A 24,704-nucleotide genomic window follows, 5' to 3' on the forward strand; every position below is an offset into this window, starting at 1 on the left:
CAGGCTTCTCTTTATGGACAGGGAACAATGTCCAGAGAGCCAAATGGAAGAAGGACTTTTCTTGTGGTAACTAAACATCAAAATCACACACACACAGTGAGGTGCCAGCTGTACCTGCTGTTGTGAATGCAGTTTGAGGAATGACCTGACAAAGAGCTACAATGATTAGAGAGGAGTTGAGGGGCAGGAAAAATAAGTAGTTATTTAACTTTTCTGAAACAATTTAATGGCTAACAAAAGTTCATTCACGTGTGTCCCTTTATCTGTGAGACATTTTTCTCTTGAGAACTGGCTGTATGATAACATGGATTATTATCTCCCTCACACTCTTTTACACTCAGTATTGTCAAATACACATAAACTGAATGAGAGTCTTGTTTATTTTGTGAAAGAGTAGAAAAAGAGAATGGAAAACACATAGACAACATCTACTTTAAAAATACTGTAGAATTATTAGATACAATAGATACTAATTAACAGCTGATGGAGAATTTAAACCCTGCAATTTTGTGTTAATTCTCAGATTTAAATAACTGCTTTCAGTGGGAAAGAACTGATGATGTATCCAGATGACAGATGGGTGGGACATTCCTTTGTTTGAAAAAAGTGAAAAATACAGTCACAACAATTCTGCAATTAAAGGCATAGTAACTGATCAGCCCTATTTTGGCATCCATTGTGTTAACCCTATTCACACTGATTGATTCCCTAACATATATGAAACTATTTTTTGGAGAAAAGAGTGTTCATGGTGTATAAAATTGTCAGAAAGAGACTCTTAAGAAACTAAAAGAATAGTTTAGTCACATTTTATTTTTCCTGAACATATTTAAGTGCTTTCTGTCTAGGCCTGTTTCTAAGGTTTTATTACTTCAGTTTTTCAGTACTAAATTTATGAAGAAATGATTGGGAAGCTCAATAAGTGCTTTTTTTTCCCCAGATTTTTCTTGAATTTGTGCAGCAAAAAGCTTTTTCTAAAAGATGCCTTCAGGAAAATGTCTTTTGTTTCCACTGCAAATGTATAGTGCTGTGACCACTAAAATGGGAGTCTGGAAATGAGAGTAGGCAGTAGCAGATGAAGCAGCACTACAGCTGTTTTGGGAACAGGAAAAAGGTATGATCACAAGGCAACAATTTGCTACTTTTTGGAAATCAACTCACTATATTCTTCTGGCTGTTTCAGGAGTAAAAGGAATTAAACAAGTCATATATGAAGAAGCTATTTCTAGTCAATTTTGCAGTCAATGTGTGATCATAATTTTGGTGAAAATTGGATTTTAACATTATTTTAAGAAAAGTGTAATATGCATAATAAATACATAGCATGTGATCTTTTTAAAAATCAATTTAACTTAGCTCAGCGTTAATGTACACAGATGTATCAGCTTGTATCTTCAGCACTGTGAGTGAAGTGGCCAATTTAAGCACTAAAGGAGAATGTCCCAGCTCGCTGTCATATGACATCTTTCTCCCTCTTTCAGTGCATTTTTAAGTTGTAAACCCTGCTGCCTCTGACCTGCTGATGCAGACAGTCTCCAGCAAAGCCATGAGCCACACCTTTATCTGCAGGCACCTGCAAAAGTCCAGTTCATATTCTGACTTCCAGAGCTGGGAACAAATTACTTACAAGGTACCTACCCCAAATGAATTAGGCAATCACAGTAAATTTAGAAGAACTTTAAAGAAAGTAATTAAAAAAAAAAGCCAAAGATTAATTAAAGTACAATGCAGTATAGATACTCTATAAATAAATCATGCATGAATAAAGCACAAAACCTGCAAACCTGCCAAAGTCAAAAGGATTTTGTACCAGGCTGCCAACCTATTAAGAAGGAAAACTCACCCAGCTGAAGGATCAGAGAGTGCTCTGAGGGAGATCTGTGTCTTCTAGATGGAAACTCCTTCAACAGTGGCAATTCAACCTGAGAGAAACACCTTCTCACAGCAAAGCTCTCAGTATTTTTCACAAATGCAAAGTTTCTTTAACCTAACAGAGCACACAGATACATGTATTTTGTCATTTGACTCAGGTTTATTTATGCTAATGCTGATAAATCTTTTCCCTCTTGCCTCTGATGCTTTGTAGCTCTTCTACTTCCCCCTAGCTCAGCTGAATGAAATGCTGTCTGTCTGAGACCTGTGCTCCCTGAGTTACACTCTGAGCTTCTGTGTGCATGTCTAAATTACTTTGGGTAGTTCCTTTTGTGGTTTGTATGCTTGGCTTTTGTAATAGGGATCTGTTGTTGTACCAGAGTTTCACAGTCTGAGACAAATATTTGATTGCTAAGCTGAAATGAAATGATTTAATGTAAACGTGAAAAATTTGACTGCATCCTTCTAGGAGGAGCTCTGTTCAAGAACTGGTCTCCTTTTTTCCCTAGATGTTTTTGAATACTTTCCATAAAATCTTTAAAGATCTAGGACTTGTGCTTTCTAGAAGAGAAATATATCTGCTTGTAATGAAACAAAGTTTCTGTTGAGATACTGATGCATTAATACAATGCAAAGGAAGGTCTATATGTCTATCAGAATTATTGCATTTCCTATACTGATCCATTAAATTCTTTTTCTCATTTTCCTTCTTAATTCATGCCGTTACTAAGATTATTTATTTTCTGAAAATCAAAATGCAAATCAAAGGTTCAGTTTGAAGAAGAAATTTCAGTTTCTCTTGTAAAAATGACACAGTCTTACCTACCCACCAATAGTCCTTCCTGTCTCCAGTATGAGCATCTGAATTGTGATGCATGATACTTGATACCCAAACCATTAATTTGTGCCTTGGAAAGATGTTAAAAGAATGATCTTCACTTAACAGTGATTCTGCATGACAGTATATAAAGTATAGACCTGTAGATTTTAAGCACATTAGAGACTATTGTGACTGTCTATTTTGATCTATGTAATTTTATGAATGAATCATTATAGCATGTCCAGTAGCTATGACTGAAAGAGAACTGAGCCTTTAGGAAAATATTCAGTAGTGCAAAGTCCTTTGCAGGCCCACAGTTTACACTTTGTTCATAAGGCACATCAGGCAGTGTTTCATACATTGTATAACAAACTGATACCATCCTCTTTTAGTTATCAAAAGATCATGTCAAATACCACAGAGAAATCTAAATATAATATATTAATGAAGTTATTTTATTAAAACACCTCTTAATCTCAAAAGGAAAAAAGTGGCAAGTGGTCTGAAAGATTAATTTCCCATTGTCCTATGCCAACTTGTATGAATTATACTGCCTTCCTTACTTACTGTTACTTAAAAATTCCAGTGCTGTCTTTTTTATTATCTTGCCCAGGATCTCTATCAGGCTGACAGACATATAATTACCTTGGTCCTTCCATTTACACTGCTCAGATTTGGCACAATTCAGCTTTCTTTCCATCAAGCTGAATTTTAGTATTGAATTCTCCTTCCAAGCTGGGGAACTGTCCTTGGAAAATTTAAAAATAATATCTGACACTGTACTGTTCACATCATGAAACCACAAGCATATGTCACTGAGAAATAAAAATGTTTTTGAAACAATTAAGCTTTACGTCTTACAAGAAAACCCTGCAGCAGTGGAGAATGACTTTAAACATGACTTAATGAATGACTTAAAATTACTTACTTTTTTGGTAAAAGTAACTTGGCTTCTGTAAGAATTTGAATACTTATTCTCTTGAAGTGCTTAATTAAGTGGTCAGTGGTCAGAGGATGATTTTGAAGCACTGGCATTTCTGACACAGGAATGCAAGTTGGGGTGATAGGTGTATTACTACTTAAAGGTTTATAGTGGTTTATTTAGAGGTCCAATGATGACAAGTTAAAACAAAACATCTTGCTAGTTATGAAGTAGTTTGCAAAAGCAAATTGATCTTCAAAAATTGATCTTTCAAAACCATCATGAGTTGATTATGGATTCAGAATGGTCCTTCAATAGAGCATTCTGGTTTATCAAAGTACTGCACTGCATTTTTAAATGTAAAAGAAGTAAAAAGGTTGATTTTATTTATAATTACTTTTAGTAGTGATTCTATTGCAAACCATAGGATCAAGGTGTCTTTTATATTGTGTAGAATCTATCATGACATGGAATATGTTCTTTAATATAAATAAGACTATTAAAAACAGGAATCTGAATTCTTCCTCCTTGTTCACTGCACTGTCACCGACTTTTTATTTAACATCATTGAGTTCTCTTCCATTTAATCTTCATTACATTGCTGGAATAGTTCCTGCAGCAGAAAGTTAAGTCCTAACACTATATAAATTAGCAGCAGAGCTCCCTCTGGTTTCAGTAATTCCATGATTTTATCCTGAATGCATAACCTGTCCTGATGTTGATAAAATCAATGTGAAGCAATGAAAGCTACTGGTTTGGGGTGCCCACAAATCATCAGATTGATTGCAGTTAAAATCCATATACATAAAATTATATATCCAGATATATAAAATACAGACAATTACTGTTGTGCTTGGGTGGGATGCAAACCTACAGAAACCTTATTCTTTGGTTTCATAAGCACACACAGGAACCTTCGTGCTGTCATTGCAAGGGGTGAATTCTGGCCCCATGGAATCAACGTCTCCCAGGGCGTTTCGCCTGCTTGCTCCAGCAAAACCCTTGGCTCCAAGCTCTGCCTTGCCTGTGACTGCTCTGTAAAGCAATTAGCTAACTAGCCTTGTTCTTACAGCTGTGCTGACATCAGCAGGGATGGTGGTGGCCAAAGAGTTTTGGCATGGATCTCTTTAATGTAATGTCATCAACCAGAGCATCCATAGTAGCTTCAGTACAGCCTGAAACACGGGATAGTGGAGGGTGTCAGGGGAAGGGCAGTAAGGAGGTAAGAAGCATATCCAGAGATATTTATATTAAGCAGCATTCAATGACATTAAGGTGAAAATGACATAAAGGTTGTTTGAATGTGCATTTAGAAGGTCAGGTATGTACAGAGAAAAAGAAATGCGAGTTGCATAGTGGTGAGTTTATTTAGTGTGCAGAATCCAGGCAGAGGTATTCTGAATCTGATGAAGAGAATAGTTAGATAAAATGTATTTTTCAGCCTATTTTGACAGTTCTTAGGCTTCAGACATGAGTTCAATAACCTCTTCATGGCAGAAAATATTTGAATTAATCAAAAAAATTAAGCATTGTTACTGCATGCTCAGGTGTGGAGAAGCAAAGAATGCAGTAGCTTCACTTTTTCTCTGGCTGACTAAATTTCTAACTTGATACAAAAGGTTTAATCAAACTAACTTCAAGTTACAAAAAAATACTATATTCTTCAATTTTGTCTGTAATATCTTGTGAATCTAAGACAGTGAGTTCCTTCCTTCATGCTGTTAAATCTAAAGTCAGTGATCGGATGCGGGATGGGCCTGCTGACCTTTTATGCAAAAATCTGGTAGAATATGAGGTAAATACCCTGGTGTGAAGATCCTTCAGGTTTGGGGTTATTTTAAGGTGCTGGGAAAGGCTCATGACTGATCCTTAATCACCCATTATTTCAGGTCTGCCGTCATGTTTTACTAAGATTCTCATTGAGGATACGGCTGCTGCTGCTCTCCATTGGTTCTGCCTGAGTTGTGAGCTCCTGGTTTCTGGGGGGAAAAAAAAGAACAGAAACTTGGGAGAGATTGCAGACTGTTGTCTTGGATTGACTTCACTTCAAAGTAAAGTTGGAAAATGAAGTTTGAATCATCCTGTATTTGTAAAGGTTTTCCCATAGTTGATTGCTATGGAATGCTTTTTATTTCTTCCTAATGCTATACCTGGTTACTGTCTTGTGCTTTAATATCAGTAGGATCAGTCTGGACACTCAGGTTATAATGAGTCATCTCTGCTTTCCTGGTTCTTTCAGATTTAGTTTATTTTTTGTGTTCATCTTGAGCTCTTTCTGCAAAATCACTGTTAAAGGGCCACTGTTGTTTGAAATTTTCTTTCAAGTATATTTGTCACAAATAATGTAGCCTCACAGCTTCTCTGTGTTATTGGTTATTCTAGGTGGCACAAAGGTTATAGCTGATTTTATTGCTCTTAAAATCTTTTTTTTATGGAGTGTCCTCCTCTGCAAGCTGTGTTCTTTTTTCTGGCATTTCACTTTATTGCATGGATATTGAACAGAAGTGGGCATTTACATTTCTAGCTTTATCTTGTTTTGTTGAGTTCTCTCATGCACAGATTCTGTTAAGAGCTCAGTAGCTAATTCCTTGTTGATTCTCATATCACTTCAGTATTTTGAGACCCTTTATTTTCTTTGCAATCTTCTCACTTTGTCAATTCTGGCAGCCTTATACAGTGCTGTTATTGGGTTTGGGGTTTTTTTTACAGTCTTCCAGTTCCATTTCATAATTCTCTTAATCCTCTTCAGATTTCATGTTCTTATATGTGTCATATACCTTCTATTTTTCCTCAAGAACTCTTTTGACATTCTTAGTCATCCACATCGGTCTTATCCTTCTTTTATGCCTAGAATAGCTGATTTTTCTCATGCTCTTGCAATCCCTTGTCCCCCCTTCCTTGCCCCACCTCCTGGTTTGTTCATTATTTAGCACTGGATGTGGCCGGATTGAAAGAAATACCAGATCTCATGGAAGTCAATGATATTGAAGTGTCTGCCTATTTAGGGGAAGCATTGATGTTTAGCTTCAGTGGTTCTGAGTCAGCCTTTGCCCCCAGGCCACTGCTGCATTGCTGGCTCATTTGAACAGCAGAGAAGGTGGTGCTTGGTGATGCAACAGGCACAGGCTGAAAAGATACAGATTCTGTTTGCCAAAAGGCAAATCTGTATGTAAGCAGGATGCTTAGGCAGAGGTAAAAAATAAATTGCTTCGTTTTTCAGATAAATTTCTAGGAAGGCAAAAAAAGTCCTTCTGTAGAGTGTAGCAGCTAATGCACTTGGAAAACATGTAATTTGGTTTTATAGTGGGCACCTTTCCATCAGAGGCAAGATCAAATCCATTATCTATACACACTCCAACCCCAACCTTCATATTTGAACATAATTTAACTAGTGTTTCTGAAGAAGTTTAAACATTGTAATATTGTATCTGAAAACAAAATTAGATTTGAAGGATGGAGAAAAAGAATATTTCACATGGGTTTACAGTGTAGACTCTTGACAAAAATCCAACCTAATGAAGAAGCATTCCTGTCTGTTTTTATATAGCTTGATTCCCCATGTGTTTTAAGTATTCTAACAGCTTATTATTCTAAAAAATAGGCTCACAACCACCCTTTTTTGAAGTCCCTGTTACATTTGCTCTCTCCAGAGTTCTGAAGCTCTACCTCCCAGGCATCACAGCACCATTCCTCACTGCCACAAATGAGGAACATTTTAATGCCTCATTACAGTCAGCTACTCCCTGAGCAGAGTGAGTGTTCTGTGTGGGTGTGTGTATGTTGTGTGTACCCCAGGAGCTGCCCACAGGTGAGATGCACTGCTCAAGAATAGGGGCAGCAGGGAAGGCAGCATTAGCCACCTTTCCTTGGGTCAGATACTAAAAGTAATAAAGATGTGCAGTGCTTTTTTTTTTGTCTTATTGTTGCCAAAACCACCTGAAATATTTGAGCTCTTTTTTCTCCTTTCCACTCTGAAAGAAAACTTTCAACTACAACTTGTTCCTCAATTAGAACTACTCTGTGGAGAGATGGCACTGATGGAAAGTGGCACTTTATATTGTGGCAATCCAGGACTACATCCAGGGGTTAGTCTAATATCTGACATACTTTAATTTACCTTGGACACTTTTCAAATATATGCCTGACTGCAAGATGCTGAGAAACTGTATTGTTAGCCAAGGATCTCCTTGGCAAAGGTCACGATCATTTGTGTTTCCATTGAGAACACAATGTACTGAGGGCTAAAGCAGTTCTGAGGTTCCTCTGAGACATCATAATCTAAAAAATACTGATGGTTGAGAGAAAATCTTTGCTAGGATTTTTAAAAGAATGGCGTTTTTTCCTCTTTCAACTTTGGTTAAACCTTGAATTTTTACAAATTTTTGCTGGACTTTGTGACTGTGTAACATACAAGGTACAGTTGCAACATGCCCACGTCGTGTGACTCTTGAATGTGATTTTGTATGCATGGGACACTCAAATGTGTTTTATATTGCTAGGTACCTATATTAGCTCTCCAGGAGCAGACTAAAAATTATTTCTCTCTCATCAAGTGTTGTTTTACCCACTGTATTGTACACAAAGTAGGTCAAAATGTGCTACAGCTATGCAGAGCCCTTAAACCTAAATCAACCTAATCTAAATCGAACTTCTAAGTGAAATTCACCATTTGGCTTGTTTACAATTTTCCAAATTCAGTATGAGACAAGAGGAAGCAATCTGTGTCTTTAAAGAATTAAAATATGCCCATAAATAAGCTCAATCACTGGCCTTTGTAGAGAACAAAACAAAAAACCCCTCATCTACTAAATCAGCTAGAAGCTGGAAATAAATTTTGAGATTGTACTCTATGTTGCTGGGTTTGTCTGTGTGGAGTTTTTTTTCAACTGTGTATTTATATGGAACAGCAAACACAGATTATGCCTTAGTAATTTTTATGGCTTCGGCATCTGTCCATTTGCTTTTATTCACATATTTTCATAGCCATAATCTCTAGTTTCTTATTTGATGATGCAAACCTTTCAGATGTAGAAATGGATAAAAATCTTACTGAATCTAGTGAGAGTCATTTTCAGGAATAATCCCTTTATTTGACAGGAAATAAAGACCCTGGGCGAAAAAAAAAACAACAAGCAGCATGCATATTAGATGACTGAAGATATTAGTGTCCAGTGCTTTCATAGCTGTGTTTCTGCATAGGGAAATGCTAGAATTGCTCCACAATAACAAACTGGAAAAGCCCCAAGACATAATCCACCTGATCCTAAGTTTTATTTTGCATGTATAATAAAACTTTATTGTGTTTAAATTCCAGAGTATGTTGACAAGTCTGTCATCTGTCTCAAGGCAATACCCATATTAGGATACAACCCCTTCCTTGGGAAATGACACCCCACTTTGAGACACCAGTTCCACGGTCACTGGAAGGAGCTTTACACATAAGTTCAAAGCTCTGAGTGAACTGCATCAACAAGCCAACTGTGTGAGGCAGGTGATTATAAAATATTGAGATTTGGCTGCACTCACTGATTTTCAATTAGCTTCAAGGGCGTACAGAAGAAAGCAAAAGTGTGACAGCATTTTTTAGTTGTTTTAGAAATATTAATATGATGCAAAACTGGAATATTTCCATAAATTAAACACATCACAGCACATCCTCATTTGATGTGCTTGGGCAGTGGTGTCTCTGATGAAAAAAACCAATCCCTAAACCCTCTACACAACAAAGTGTATTTCACAAGCACCTTTTGATAATTGCACCTGCTGGCTGAAAAACATAAAGGGAGAGCCCGTTGTGTCCTAAAGGAACTTTGTTATTTGCATCTACTCTATTACTGATTGAAAGCTCCTCTGTTGCCTTGTCTACTACTGGCGTGATCCCTCAGTGCTTTTCTATAGGGATTTGATTCCCTAGTCTATTAAGCTGGTCTTTGTGTTGTCAAGAGTACACAGTAAAGTCTTATGATATGAAAGGATATTTACTTTGCTTCCTTGTTTATGCTTTTGTCCTTTCAAACTCTTTGAACTCCAGTGAAAGCGCCGTTGTCAGAGGTTTGACCTGACATGGTTCTGTGTTTTGTTGCATGTCACCATAAAACCAGGAGGAAAAATTCTTGGTTGGGTAGAAATCTGGATATCCTACAGCATTCAGAGAGACAGGGAAAGGAATTTTTGAATAATATACAACTCATACATGTGTTTAGATACTCATAAAAACAAAAGCTGAACATTTATACAAGATGTTAATGTTAAAGCCAAAGATGGGATCTTTACATGACAGTCCCAGTTCTACCTGGTGAGGCACTTTAAAAATTATTGTCATATCATTTATATCGAGATTATATCACACGTCCTAAATTATTTAACTTCAATCCTTTACTCCTGTGAGTAGTGCAGCTCATTGGATCTACTTGTAAGAATGCCAGATTTTAAAAGAAAAATTGCTTTAAGCTCTTGCTCCAGATGTGAAAATCTAGGCTTGCGTTTCACTTCAGTAGCAGTTTACACTTGTTTCCCCCATTCTCTAATGTAGTTACTGGGATTGTCCCCTTGTTCTATAGGCCTGTGATTTTCTTATTATCTGTGGCTCCTGTTTCAGTGAGAGGTGCCTACACCAACAAAGAGACATGACTACATTTTCTCCAGTAGGTACCAATTAGCACAGGGAGGAAGCTTTCTTCTTACACTTGTTGTTAGCTCGTACATACTCTAAAAGTAGTTTGTGCCTACTGCTAGACCTACTTATTGTGAAACAGGTAAGGGCAAATCCTGCATGCTTTTGCTGCAGTAGAAAATTGTCTTCCAACAAAATAAATTTGGAATACGTTTTGTGTCATATCCATCACTGAATACATAAATTAGTTAATTGGGTGAAAAGATAAATATAAATATTTACCTTTGGTTTCTTGCTGTAAGTGTGGGCTGTCTCACACACTGAAATAGTGTGTATTCCTGTAAAAGGAAGAATGGATCATGTGAAACTGTGTCATGATACAGCCCCAGAATAAAGTAGGACATTTCTTGACCTTGGTGTGCCCAACTATGCAGCTGTAGTCTTCTTCAAGAGCTGCTTATGACAAGGAATGTAGTAATTTTAAAAATCTATTTGGGAAAGGTTCTACACAGAAATTTGCTAAATTCAAGTTTCCTGTATCTGCCAAGAGAGAAACATTTTTTGAATCCCAGGCAATGTGTTGTGTTTAGTAACTGAATAATTTGATTAGTAACTGAGAATTTGGTTTCACTCTGTACTCTGCTATATGTAAAACCCCATGAATTTTTTTTTACATGTTCCCTAATATCTGTGCCAGTTTGTTAATATTTAATACAGAGCTAATGAATTTCCCTTGTTCTGGTAGAAGTACTTCCAGATAGCACAGCAGAACAAGTTGGTTTAAAAGCGCTAAGCAAGTTTACATTTGAAAGGACACATTTGGGCTTTACAGCAGAAATCAAAGGGCTCTGTAGGAAGAGCAAGGACTCTTGCCCGAGGGCGTGTTTTCCTTTGGGCTGGGTTCCCCTTGGAAGCAGCAGCCGGGGCAGCTCCCATGGGGTGAGGTGGGAGATGCTCCAGGGGCTGGAATTCCCACTTGATGCGGTGGGACCCGGCCCGCCCCCTCTCCCGCTGCCTGGCTCTTGTCTCCCGCAGTCGCCGTGGGAGAGCCCCCACACAGCCGTGTTTGCCTCTCTAAAGTCTGTGCAGTTTTTAGTAGTCTCCCAGCCTCCGGTGCGGGGTTTTGAAACTCCATCACAAGCCACCAGCAGAACATTCTGCAGAAACTGGAGTGTGGCTTGTATTTATAAAAGTTATTTGTTTGCATGAGGCACATGTGCTGATACTGTGAGTCATCCATCCATTTTACTGTGACATTTTCAAGCACAATTATGTGTAGTGGAATTTTTTTGGTAGCTGGCTATGTTGCCCATCTGTGAAATCATCATTCTACCGAGCACTAAAAATAGAGATGAAACTCTTGAGAGAAAATTTTGAATCTACTTAAATGACAGTTTGAAATGTGTTCCTGCAGTCAACAGTTTAAATATTTTCTATCCTAAATATGGATACTCTAAATTTAAGGTGATGTAGTCCTGCTGTCACCACTTCAATTCACCTTGCTAGCACAGTAATAGAGTTGGAAATAATTTCTGGCCAGAAACCCAGCCTGGTGCCCACCAAAGCCAAATCTCTTGGGCCCTGAATGACTGAGACTGGCGTAGGCGGGCAAGAGCTCTGGAAGGTGGATAACACATGTGTTGGAAAGGATTTATTAATAACAGGGGATCACTGGAGAAAAATGCAAAGACAATCCATGATTGTAGATCAGAGAGGAACAGGGAGAAGATTATTTCTTGAGTTTTGACTACTGGGAAAGGAAGCTTTGAGATAAAGAACAACAGAATATCCAGTAACTTTTAATTGGCTATATTTTCAGTCAAAGCAAGTTAGTGAAAAGATATGGTAAACACTGAAAATAGCAAAGAACTACAGCTAGGAGAGGGAACTGCTGGAAGATTATAAACTCTGTTGCTGAGTAATGGCATCCTAATTGAAGCCACAGAAAGCCAAAGAATCTAATTAGTCAGGAAAACACATTTCATTACATTCTTAGTAATTTGTTTTGAAAAAGTCCAACTGGATTTTAAATTTAACAGATTTTCAGTATGTTCAGAGCAGATTACATTGTTTATACTTGCATATAGAGATAATGAAAAATATAGTTGCAGACATAGACAAGAAAGTGTTCAATTGAAAATCATGTTTGCAGTTGTTCCTTGTTATCTAGGTGCCATTATATAAAGTTGTGCACAGAGGATGGGAAAATAAATGAGGACTTTTGTTGAGTTGGTGAGCAATACTGGAGAACATCGCCCATTTCTTTAAACCACAGGCAATCTGAGACATACTTGAAGCTGTAGCTCAGCCAAACAAATGTGCACCCTGCTGCCTTCCCTCCTTCTCTCTCTCCTTCTCCCTCCCTCTCGCCCTCCCTGGTTTTGTACAAGTTTTCACAATGAGATTGTTTTCACAAAATGTACAGCTAAGTACTGAAGTAGTGTTACTCACTTCATTTACATTCAGCTTTCAAAAATTTGTAATTTTGGTGAGCTTACATGCAAATGATTACATAGCAAGACCTCAGTGTGGTAGGTTTCTTTTATCTTGAATTTTTTTTCAAGCATTAAATAGGAGAGAAGAAAATAAAAATTATGCTTAGTATTAGTTACTTTGATTATGCAAATTAATAAAAAACTGATGCAAAACCATAAAAGACTATTCTTGCAGAGGACACATAAAAATTCAGTGTTCTATCTCTTGGAAGTTCTTTTACCTATTAAATCTTAGGCATGGATATGGTCAATAACAAGGACAATTAAGCCTCCCTCTCATCACCTTTATTCTGTAGTGGATTAATGTATTTAAAAATCCATTTATGCATAGCTTTATCTATTTCTGAGTTCCCAGTTAATGAGTTTTCAGAAGTATGCATGTTTTATATTTGTCTATATAAACTACATCTACAATAACAAAGTGCTATTTTAAGTACTTTAAAGAGCCACCTTACTCGTAGTGACATCAGAAAGATGATATTCATTGATCTGGCATAAACAATATACAGACATTTAAATTTCATCATGCTCTTTTTTAGATAAAAATTCTAACTCAAGCTGTAGCTCTACCACAATTCAGATGAGAGGAATGAAAATAAAGTCTTTAGGCAAGAAAAAGAGGAATGCACCTGAAAATATATACAAAATTAAAAGGAAATACATAACATGGATGAGAACGAATCCTGCAAGCCCTTGTTTGCAGCATAACCACCCTTCATTAAAATATTCCTCCCATGAATAAGGATAGTAATAGTTTAGTATATATTAGCATAGTAATAACTTCAGCTGGACTATTAGAATTAATAATGGATTAACCCGCATGAGTGAGAATCCCTGCCTTGCTGAGGACTAGGCTGGTTCTGTAGCTTCCCATTTTTTATAAAATTACGTATTTGTTACGTAAGTTCCTCCCACATGCATTGCAATTGGATTTATTCTTTCTTCCTGCGATGATCCACTGCACAGGATTGCTGTGCTCCACTCCACAAGTTCATCGTGGCTGAAGTTTTGGTTTATCCTTCTGCACAGCGCCCTGAAATTCCTACTGGGCTCTGCTCCCATGATTTCCATTAGAGGCTGTTTCTTTGGCCGCCTCTTTTCCTTACAGGGAATAAATCCCTGAGAAGCAATAAATGTTATTGAGAAGGAAATGATAATAATTTAGTAGCAAATCTGCAACAAACGTATGATAATATTAAATGGATGTTCTCCCTGCTCTACCTTTCTATAACATATAAGGGACATACACTGAATGTGGTATAGAAGTATGACAGATGGGGACATTCATATTTGTTTCTTCTCTGAGGAATGGTTGTTTTCATTCAAAATGTCACCACTTATTGTGGTAGCTGGGATACATTCTAAAACATCCGCAGGATGCTGGCTATTTCATTCAGGAATGAGTGATGTCAAAGTGACAGAAAATTGATACAATTTTAGCAAAATAATTAGACACAAGTTTTTAGAAGAAGGGAAAACAGCTGTTCAGAGGAGAATTGATGGCTTCAGTAAGTAGCACTTTTGTGACTAAAGACTATCAGTGTTCTCAAATACTTTCTCCAAACTTTCTAAAAGGACTTTCTTTTTTAACTCTAATTATGATTTTGAAAATATTGTAGGGAATTTGAACTAGCGATAAAAGGAGAGTTAGCTTTTGAAATATGCACAACCATATGCTGTTGGTTTGGACAAACCATGAATAATTTTTTTCTCTGTTTCATGGTTTTATTGAGAGGCTTATGAAGTTTGGTTTTGAGGAATATTTGGTAGCTTCCAAATACACGTTGCTGTGTACAGCATATTTCAATACATATTGCAAGTACATATTGCTGTGGTCCATTGTAAGGATTGGGGGTTAGAAAACAGATTTTAGAGAGGCCAAAATCCAGGAAATTTATGGAAACATTTGCAAGGGGAGCAGCCCTTTTCTGTGGGATGCTTTTTTGCTTGTGTTAAATCCAGGCCTGATTAGACATAATTTTCTCAACAGTGCTTAAGTTCACAAGCCTCATTTAAAAAAAATTATTTGGATGCTGGACTCCAGCTTTGCCAAGGTACTGCGTGCTGAGCACATTAGGTGCCTCCTTCAGTGCCTGCAGTGGTTGTTAGGCAACTAGTCTTGATTTAGACACTTTTGAAAATCTACCAAGCATTTTTGACACCTAAATATCTGACTGTTGAGAAAAGAAGTACTTTTGTGGACATTTGAGGCAAGTGCTCAAGTACGTAGTAGACTATTTAATCTGGAAACAGCTGCTCTGTACTGACACCTGTGAACAGGATGTGGTGCCTTCCCAATCAAACCAAACCTGCAACATCTGAGCCCAGCAGGTCAGAAGGTTATAAAAGAGGAAGCACTGAACTGCAGGTCAAGAAGTGTTAGTGAGGGATCTCTCTGTGCACGGTTGTTTTTCAAATCAGCGTTGTTGTTAATTTTTTTTTTTTTTTTAATCCTTTAATTGACAAAGGTAAAGCCAAAAGGGATAGGCTCCACCTAACAGAGAGCTTCTTCTAAAGCTGGAGGCTGGGCATTCTTCCCTGGGTCCCTGGAGAATATCAGCGGTATTAAGGTTTTATTGCTCTACTTCTAATTACTGTCTCTACATGTTATTTATTATTAATTAGAGGGAGATAGTTGTGGATGAAGTATGGCTCAAAGAGCGGATAGGGACATGAATAAGGAAAGGGATGGTAGAAATGGTTTCACTGAGATGTTTTCTTAACAAAATACTACCTTTGTCAAAGATAAAAGTTCAAATCCTTTGACTGTGATTGTGGCTTGTTTAAAAATTAATTATGCAATAGTATTTAAAAATATGGGAAAAAGTTCATTGCAGAGAAAACAAACTGTAATTTTGGAGCATCAGTTATGTTTTGAATTTGTATGTCTACAATTCTTATTGTATTTCATTGATTACTTTTGTAGTGATTGAAACACTGCTTTGCTATAACTGAAGGCGGCTGTCCCGAGTTTCCTCCTTTGCAGTAGCACCTCACGGCCCCTCAGCCACGTGCATCGATACACGGCACTTCTGGGGTAGTTTCAGCACTAACGAGACAAAACCTTAAACGAATGTTTGAGGGCTCTGCAATGAAAAGTAACGCCAGAATTCATTCATTTCAAAGCCACATGATTTATCTGGGTAAACCTTGAAAACCTCGGCGTTAGCTTGGAGTCAGAATGACGGCATTTCAACAGGTCAGCGGAGAGCTCGGGATTGGGATGGGTAACTGGGGGGTTTCCCCGGAGGTGAGGGCAGAGGGGGCGGGCAGGTGAGCCGTGAGCTGTTCAGAGCGGGGAAAGGGAGCCGGTGCCGCGGGAGCTCCTCCCGCACCTGCCCTGGACGGGGGAGCGCGGCGGGAGCGCGGCCGGCGGCGAGCGGGTTAAGGCGGCGGCGGCGGGCGCGGGTCTATTTGCGGTGCCGGAGCTGCGGGCGGCCCGAGAGCGGCTCCGCGCCCCCGCCCGGCCCCGCCGAGCGGCAGCAGCAGCAGCAGGTGGCGGCGGCAGCAGCGAGGGAGTTAAACCCCGCGGCGGCAGGAGGAGGGGGACCGCGAGCGGGCGGGCGGCGGCAGCAGCGGCAGGAGGAGGGGGGACCGAGGCGGAGCGGGCGGCGGCAGGAGGAGGGGGACCGGGGAGCAAGGCAGCAGCGGCAGGAGGGGGACCGAGGAGCAGGCGGCGGCGGCGGCGGCAGCAGCCGGGTTGCTAGGGATGGAGAGATCCCGTGTCACCCGGATGTGAGTGTCATGTTGGCCCAAACTCTGAGGGATTTGGCAGCGGCGAAGCAGCAGCGGCAGGAGGAGGAGGAGCAGCAGCCGCCCCTCGCACGTCTCTAGTCACTACCATGGGGGTCGGGTAGCGGGTGGCGCAGGGGCAGCGCGCACCTGGCTCGGGGTGGGGTTGGGGGGCGTCTCTGCCCTTTTTTGTTTTTTTTTTTCGTTTTCCTCTCACACGCTGGAGAAAGTGAGAAAAATGCACCAGCAGCAGCAGCCCGAGCAGCACCCAGAAGGTAAGAGCCGGGGCGCCCACCAAGGGCAGCGGCGTGCTTGGGGCTGAAGGGAGGGAGGGGGCGGGGGAGGATTTATGAGGGATTTGGAAGTCGGGGATTGGGGGGGATTAGGGAAGGGGTTGAGGATGGAGTAGGTTTGGGATGGGAAAGGAATGAGCGGCCGTGTTCGAGGAGGGACCGGGAAGGGCAGAGGACGAGGAGAAGGCGGGATAAGGTGCTGCCCTCGGCGTGTGACCAACGTGCGAGTGGATTTATGCGCGCCTGTCTCTTGTCCTGGGGCCATTAATACCAGCCGGGAGAGGACACCGCTGGGTCTGCGCTTGCCTCTCACTTGTGTAATTGTGGACGAACCTGCCCGGGGATGCGGCTCCCGGGGGTTGCCCCGCGCCGGGCGGGAGGGCAGCGGGGTCCGAGGGCAGGGCAGCGGGTGCGATGCGCTCGGCCCCTGCCCGGCGGGGCGCACGGGGGCGAGACGCGCGGCTCCGCGGCGCTAATCCGCTCCGCCGACGGGCTCCGGCGCTGCCACAGCCCCCGCTGTTGTTTATAAATGATTCCTCCCTCCTCAATCAGCCGCAAGTTTGTGTTGCCCCCGAGGAAAACGCAAGCACCCGGGCTTTGTTTCCCTTTCGAGCATCCCTTGAAAAAGACGCTGGATGTATAGATAGATGGGCAGGTGGGCGGTTTATTTGCGCCGAGCCACGTTTCATGGCATCCCAAAGGGCAGGCGGAAGGCGGGGGAGATGGCTGTGCCATTGCTTTTATATCTGGAAAAAGAAAAAAAGGGGGAGGAGGGTAGAAGGGATGCTTTGGGAAGATGCTGGAGGTAGATTTCCCACCTTTGCCCCCGCGGTGGCTCTGCCCCCGTGTCACCCAGCTGTTGATGCGCCGCCGCTCGCCGCTGGCCAGCGCTCGCCGCGCCGGTGCCGCTCCCCGCGGCAGCTCCGTGGGCGCCCCGCCGTGACCCCCCCACTCCCCGCCGCCATCCCGGGGAGCCATCTTATGGCTCCCGCCTCCCCTCGCCCCCGGAGCGGGGGACGGGCCGGCCTCGGCCGCATCCACGCGCCTTCCCGGCGCTTCCGTGGTTCGTTCCCCCCGTCTAGAGCAGGAGGACTGTGTCTCCCGTGCCTCTCCTCTCCTCGACGAGCAGCGGTCACCTGGGAGCTGTTTTCCTCCCCTGCCCGGGTAGATCCGTTTCACAGTCATCCCGCCTGCCAGCCCGGATTCCCGGCACGTATATTGTGCCGTTCCTCCATTTTTTTTCCCCCACCCAGGCATCTTCAAGTTTTGAATCTCACTCAGGAGCCTCTCCTTCCTACAGGTGCATGTAGGAGTAGACTGTTGCGCTAGTCAAAGAGCTCGCGAGGAAGGATCCTTGCGAGGAGGTGGTGTTTTGCCTCTTTGCTGTCATCTGCATAAAGAGGACTCGATTATTGTTTGGAAGGTGCAGTTTATTTTTAAAATCCTTGTGAAAAAGCAAAACCAAACTCTGTCCTTTAACAGTGGGTTCACGTTTGTAATTTTCTAGTGTGAAAGATAGCAGAGCTTTACGAACATGTTCAGCACAGACAACGTTGGATTTTTTGCTTGTGGGAGGCATCCACGCATTTTTCTTTAAGAATGCAAAACAAGGCAAGATTTAACTTGCTCACAGGACTTCCCCCCCACACACCCCACCCCTCCTTGCTGGTTGGTCTTAATTGAACAATGTGTAAGAAATTTAAGCAACTACTCTTTTTGACCAAAATGAATTGAGATAGTAGTAAATGCTTAGGTGCTACAGCCAAGTTGTTCTTCAGGAGTAGGTATGTTTTCCTGGAAAAAAACCCACGAGGGCAGAAAAGCTACCATCCAGTTAGGAAAAGAAGTGTTAAGTTGTAGAACCAAAATAAGAAGTGTAGTACTTGTGTCTTGATGCTTACATTAAACTTGAAGTTATAATACTGATTCCTGAGCACGGTCGCATCTACCACAGCACCAGTGTGTGCATATGTCTATACCTGTGTGTCCAGTGGAAGCATCACACTGTCAAGAGGCAAGTCAGAAATATTGGGACCCATTCTAGCGTAAAAAATTATAACCAAGTACTTTTTTCTCTTGTCCCACAGAGGTGAACTATGCAAGTAGCACCAGAATTCCTCTCCCTGGTGACGGACCAGCTATTCAGTCAAACAGTTCAGCACCGTCCAAGCAAACTGTTCTATCTTGGCAAGCTGCAATCGATGCTGCTAGACAAGCAAAGGCTGCCCAAAACATGAGTACCACCACAGCCCAGCCTGTAGGATCTCTGTCCCAAAGAAAACGCCAGCAATATGCCAAGAGCAAAAAACAGGGTAATACATCTAATAGTCGGCCACCCCGTGCCCTTTTCTGTTTATCCCTCAACAACCCAATACGAAGAGCCTGCATTAGTCTAGTAGAATGGAAGTATCCTTTGCTGCATTTTAGTTTTTTTATAATTCTCTTATGTTTTCTGAATGTATTGAGGGGATTTTTTTTTTACAGCATCTCTTAGAACATTACAACTAACACAGTAGTTCACTTGCATGTGTGGGTAACTGTCGGTGTTGATGGTAGTCAATTTTGCTTCAATTACTGTTAAAGATGGCCTCTTGTGTCATAAAGACACAACATCATTTTACTGACTTGAGTAGCTCAGAGTCAGAGAAAACCTCTAAGCTGTTCTTTTTTTTTCCTTTTTTTCCTTGAGAGGAGATGGCGGAACATTTTCAAGCTTAGGTTATATTCCAGCAAATCTGTGTTGCATTTTTCACCCTTAAACAAGGTTGAATGGCTATGAGTGTACCTAGCAGTGTTAACTGGGAGATTACTGGAGATGTCAAACCTGTGTCTTCCATGTTGCAGTTTGGTGTATTGCCATTAGGGCAAATGGGTCAGATATAGAAATCTTTATAACGAGATTGTTTTTCCAGGTACTAAATGTAGGGAAGATTTTTACTTAAGCCGAGAAATCACTCTAAGTACACACAAGTGTCGGAAATATATTGATCTTCTGAGCTTTTACAACATATGTCTACCTCCAAACATATTTGGAAGCGTGGTGCATCTAGAGAGGAGATCAGAGATAGTGGCCTGTATTCGTGATAACCTCTATGCTGAGAAGGGTTGCTTTTTCTTTAGTTCAGTGGTTGTGATGTGGAAATATGTGGATTTCTCTGGCAGAACTGAGAGCATGTTGATTTGGTGTGTTATTTAATTATCAAGAAGAGGTTTGAAATAGAAAATAGTTTTGCCAAGGTACCAGGAGAAAATGTTAGCCTATTAGCCATGGCAACATCCCTGTAATGGGAAACAGCTGTTCAAGAGAGTAGATTACTGAGGTAAAACTCATTTTGTTACTATAAACAGAACAACCAACCTGGCAATAAGAGCTGTTACTCATTTATAGGGTTTTGTTTTTCAATTCTTTGAACAGAATTCAATTGTAAATTAAAGATAGTGAAATGGATTCTTCTTTCATTTAAACTGGTAGAAGTCCAAGTAATTTCAGTAAATTGGCCTCTCCTTGGCTAAGGTCAGGTAAATGAAATTACTATGGATTTAGAGTGGAATAACTCAGCGAGAATTTGTCCCAGTAGCACCACATCATAAAACAAGGTTGTCAGTCTTGTGCTGGTATCAATTGCTCATTTCAGTTTGGAAAATGCTGAGTGTTAAGATGTGTGTTGTAACTTTATTTTGTACACAGTATAGCAGCTGTTGATGTTGACAGGCTTTGTAGATGTAAACTTGGCCCTTAAGGTGACAAACTTTTTATAGGCCAACAAAGAAAATTTAGCAAATCTTCCCCCAGTCTTTTATGGACCTCTTGTGGAAACATATCAGGAAGTTGTGCATCAAATATAGGAAAGGATGCAAAAAATCATAGCTGAGGTCCAAAGTACTTCCTTTCCAAAATTCCACAAACAGGTTCATCTGGGTGCTTCCACGTTTGTAGTTAAAAGAAAACAATGAATACTTTGGGAGAAAGGAGAACTAATGATAAACTGAAGGGTGAACTTCATAGGCATGAATTTTAAGAAAGTTTTTGTCTCCAGAAGAAAAAATATATCTCCAGGTTTCTACTGCTGTCATCCAGATACAGGATAAAAAGCATAGCTGCAGTTCTTGGTGTTGTCAGTGTGAAAGCCTGAAGCCTCTCCTCATGCATGGCTACCAAGCCAGTCATGTTGTCCTATTCTTCATTTTACTCACATAAACTTTGATCTGTCCTGGCCAAAGCAAAATTATTCAGAAATCCAGCTGTTGCAGACATGAAGGGGCTCAGAATTTCCCTGCCTTGACTGTACAGCTTCTCAGGGCTCATACAGGGGAATAGTTGTGGTTTTCTGGAACTCTTTCTCATATCCTGCTGTGAACTATATCCCAAATTATTTTCCTCCTTTGGGCAAACATATTTCTATTTAATATTAATGAGACCTTTGTAAGTATCTGAGGACAGAACAGCTCCATGATTATTCCTTGCCCATCATGATGACCCACATATTGATTTAAGAGTGGATGATTATATTCATCTTTGGAATTTAATATAAAGTGCTCTGTGGCAGCATGAGTAATAGTTTTCACTCTTTTCAAAAGGAAGAGGACGTTGGAAGATCATTGTGATGGAAAATCATATGGTATATATAGTGCTATAACTAAAGGTGATGAAGTGTTTGTCATAGTTATCAGTCAAAAGATTGCCTTAAAAGTAAGACTTGTTTTACAATTGTTGATACTGAAAGGAGAACTAGACTTAAAAGTTTGTAGATACTCACAATTCATGAATTCCTTAACAAGATTTTCCAGACCATTTGACATATTTATACTACTGTCTATTTTTGCCAATTGTGTGGCCTTAGCTGTTTACATCCCATTCCCAGAAGATGATTCTAATTCAACTAATCATAATTTGGTAAGTACTCTTGAATTTTAATTTTGTGTTTGTTTGCTATGCTTTCAATTTGGTGGTTGTGATTAGCTGCTAGTATTTGAGACTGCATTAAGTAGAGGTACTTTCAGTTAAAAAAATTGGTATATAGTGGTACTACAAAATGTATATGGAATTGCTCTGGTTTTTTTTCCTCCAGTATTAGGCTGTGCTCCCTTATGTAAAATGAGTTTTTTCAGCAGTGAAATCCTTTGGAGGGAAATGTACATTAATATTATGCTGTGTGCATGTGTATATTTGTGTGGTATAAAACCTTTAATTTGTGTTTTTATTCCTTATATTGATTAAATTTATTTACTAGCTGTTATTGTTGCTGACACTTGTTTCAGATCTTCTGAGGATTTGCTGCCTTTCCTAGTGTGTTGTCTAGTCTGGTTTCAGTTTTTAATGGTGGTGTTTGGCTGTGTATTTTGCTTGATATTTTAGTTTTTAATGAGAGGATGGTGGGAAATTGTACATTCATGTATTTTAAAGTGATAGGAACATCAGTGTGAGTTTTCAGAGCAGTCACTGCTGATATAAGTGATCTTTAAAGAAGGGATGGTACTGCAGTAAATGTGTCTGGAGTTGTATTTCTTCCATTGAAAATAGTGTATTAGTGTTGTTCTTGAAAATATATAATGGAAACTAATTTTTCTAGATTCTCTACTAAAACTTATAAAGGCTGTCACACTCAAGGGTAATATTGAATTACATTGCAGTAATTTAATTGTTTATAATAAACTCCATCTTGAAATAGTGGAGTTCAATGGTCCTGTGCACTCAAAACCTGCATGTGACTTTTTTTGGAGAGGAGAGGGGGGTCATGAAATAAAGAATTGGATACCAGGAAGTGGGTAATTTTGGATTAATTTACCTGGAAAATTAGGGTTGATATGAGGTCTTTTGTATTATGAACACCTTTGCATAATTTGTGGTGTTTGGATGCTTGTTTGTTTTCCTGAAATTCTTCTGTATGTATGACCCATTTCATGTATTCTTTTTGTTTATCAAGATAAAGCAAATATGGGCAATACAAATTGCTGATGAAAGGCAGAATAATTCAGGTCAATGTAAAGAAGGAGTTATGCAGCTGTGTATCAAGCCAACCAACAGTCTTTATCTGTTCCCCCCCTCCATACACACCTGCTTATTTTCTTTCCCCACCCCCCCCCCCCCCCCCCGAGGAATTCAGGGCACAAATCTCCATAACTGTCAATCCACCAAGAGATCCTCTAATAACTAATTTCATAAAGCATTACATGAAAAGGGTAAAGCAGTTACTTGTGTCAGAGGCTAATCATTTTGAAAAAATGCTTTTAGCACTACATTTTTTAGGTTCATATCTGGTATTCCTGACCCAATTTCAGGTCTACAATGTGCTAGTATTTAGAACAAAATAGACATCTTCATCCCTGGTGGTTTTTTGTTTTTTTTTATCTACTGTGACCATCTTACCCTAAGCAAAAATAAAATTCTGTGGGGTTTTTTTTCTTGCTAATAAAAGGTCCTTAATCCTTACTCATTTTAAATAGAAGGGTTCTTGAACATGACCAGTGTTCACTTGGCCACTTTAGTTATCTCAGATTGTCACTTAAATTTGCATCCTGTTTATACTGAAGTTGAGTTGTTCCGCTGTGTTTGCTCAAATAGTTTATACTGACAAGGTGTTTTTGAGTGCTGGAGTAGAGTTAAGTCCAGTAAGGGAACACACAGATATATCCTGTGTGCTCCATCTAATACAATAAATAGTTCTGGAATGAGCAGCATTGGTTTTTCTTACAACAAAGGTTCTCTATTATGAAATACATTAACCAGCAATCTAGATTCATGTCTCTCCCTCCTCACTGACCATTTCCCTAGTGTAGACCCATTTGTTTGTTAGTGTAGATTCAAGTGTGCTGTGAGGGAATATTATAGAAGAGCTGAGTTAGAAATCTTCAGGCTTGTTTGGGAATGTGCTGGAGCATTTCCTGGTGCTTGATGTATGTGTTTGAGAAAGAGGGCTGTCTTACAGTGGAAGTAGAGATTAATCTGTTAATAGTGTTCAGATCTTTTTGCGATGTAGGTCTAAAGAACAGAGCAAATCTTAAAAATCACCATTGAATCTTAAAGGTTTGGTAGGATTTTAGCCCCCTGCACGTAGACACGTGTCTTTCCTGAGCCTTACGCTTCCAGTTTGATCTTACTAGGAGACTACTCTACTCTGGCTTTAATTCAAGTTCATCTTCATACATTTTAGTTTGCATATGGATGTTATATCTAGGGCTTGGTTCTCAGGGAATAAATCAATGTTGCTTCATTGAACTGAATAGATTAATTGCTTTCCATCAGCTGGCTGAACTGGCTCATATTTTTTTTTCATTTGTAAACAGAAAAATGAAGTATTTATGCATGTAGGGTTTGCCTGTGAATACAAAATATACATAATTTGTAATCAGCCATGGAAAGAGGAAGCAGTAGTACAAGAGAGCAAAAACCAGTGGAACACTTGAGTGGGAACTAGGAATGGAAACTTTCCAGTTTTTCTTGGGCTAGTGAGAAGGCTCTTTGCATATGGGGGCATTCGAGCAGGTGAAGTGTTCATTCCTTATGGCTCTGGGAAGTCTGCAGTGGCAACCACAATGCAAGGATGCATGTGCAGAGCAGATGTTCAGTCCTCTCTGTGGTGGGATGTTGGAAGGCAGCTTTTGTATGACGGAATTTGCAAGACTTGTAAGAGAAATTGGAGATGCGATTTCCGAGTCTGTCTTCGCCTGTGACTGAGGCAGTGAAACACTGACTGTGTGTCAACCACCCAGCTGCTGGTTGAGCTGTGAGTGAGCCCTGGCCTTGCTTTGTCATTAAGGTTTCAACATGTGGTGTCTGACCAACACAGCTGTATGTTGCAGTAGTAATGGCAAAATAAATTGTATCACAGAGTAACAAAAAATAGAACAAATGTTTTAAGAAACACGTCTGTGTGTCTTCAGAGAAATAGCAAATCAAATGTATGCATATTTATGTGTTTCTTAATAATAAGCGGTATCTTGGGTATCATTCTTGAAA

The 24,704-nt window shown here is 40.1% G+C and overlaps 1 protein-coding gene across 12 annotated transcripts in view; it reads left to right on the forward strand.

The window, feature by feature from the left end:
* Positions 1-16,334: 16,334 nt before the first annotated feature.
* The window catches only part of CACNA1D (calcium voltage-gated channel subunit alpha1 D), a 173,098-nt gene continuing 164,728 nt past the window's right edge, over positions 16,335-24,704 (forward strand). For all 12 annotated transcript variants that reach the window (XM_027640415.1, XM_027640418.1, XM_027640426.1 and 9 more), the window contains exons 1-3: positions 16,335-16,729; positions 18,835-19,153; positions 21,536-21,641. In XM_027640415.1, coding sequence (XP_027496216.1) covers positions 16,693-16,729; positions 18,835-19,153; positions 21,536-21,641 — 462 coding nt within the window. In that variant the 5' untranslated portion in view covers positions 16,335-16,692. The remainder of the gene's footprint in view (positions 16,730-18,834; positions 19,154-21,535; positions 21,642-24,704) is intronic.

The sequence above is a fragment of the Corapipo altera genome, unplaced genomic scaffold (genome assembly GCF_003945725.1).
Source record: "Corapipo altera isolate COAL_440 unplaced genomic scaffold, ASM394572v1 55, whole genome shotgun sequence".
NCBI classification, from domain to species: Eukaryota; Metazoa; Chordata; class Aves; order Passeriformes; family Pipridae; genus Corapipo; species Corapipo altera.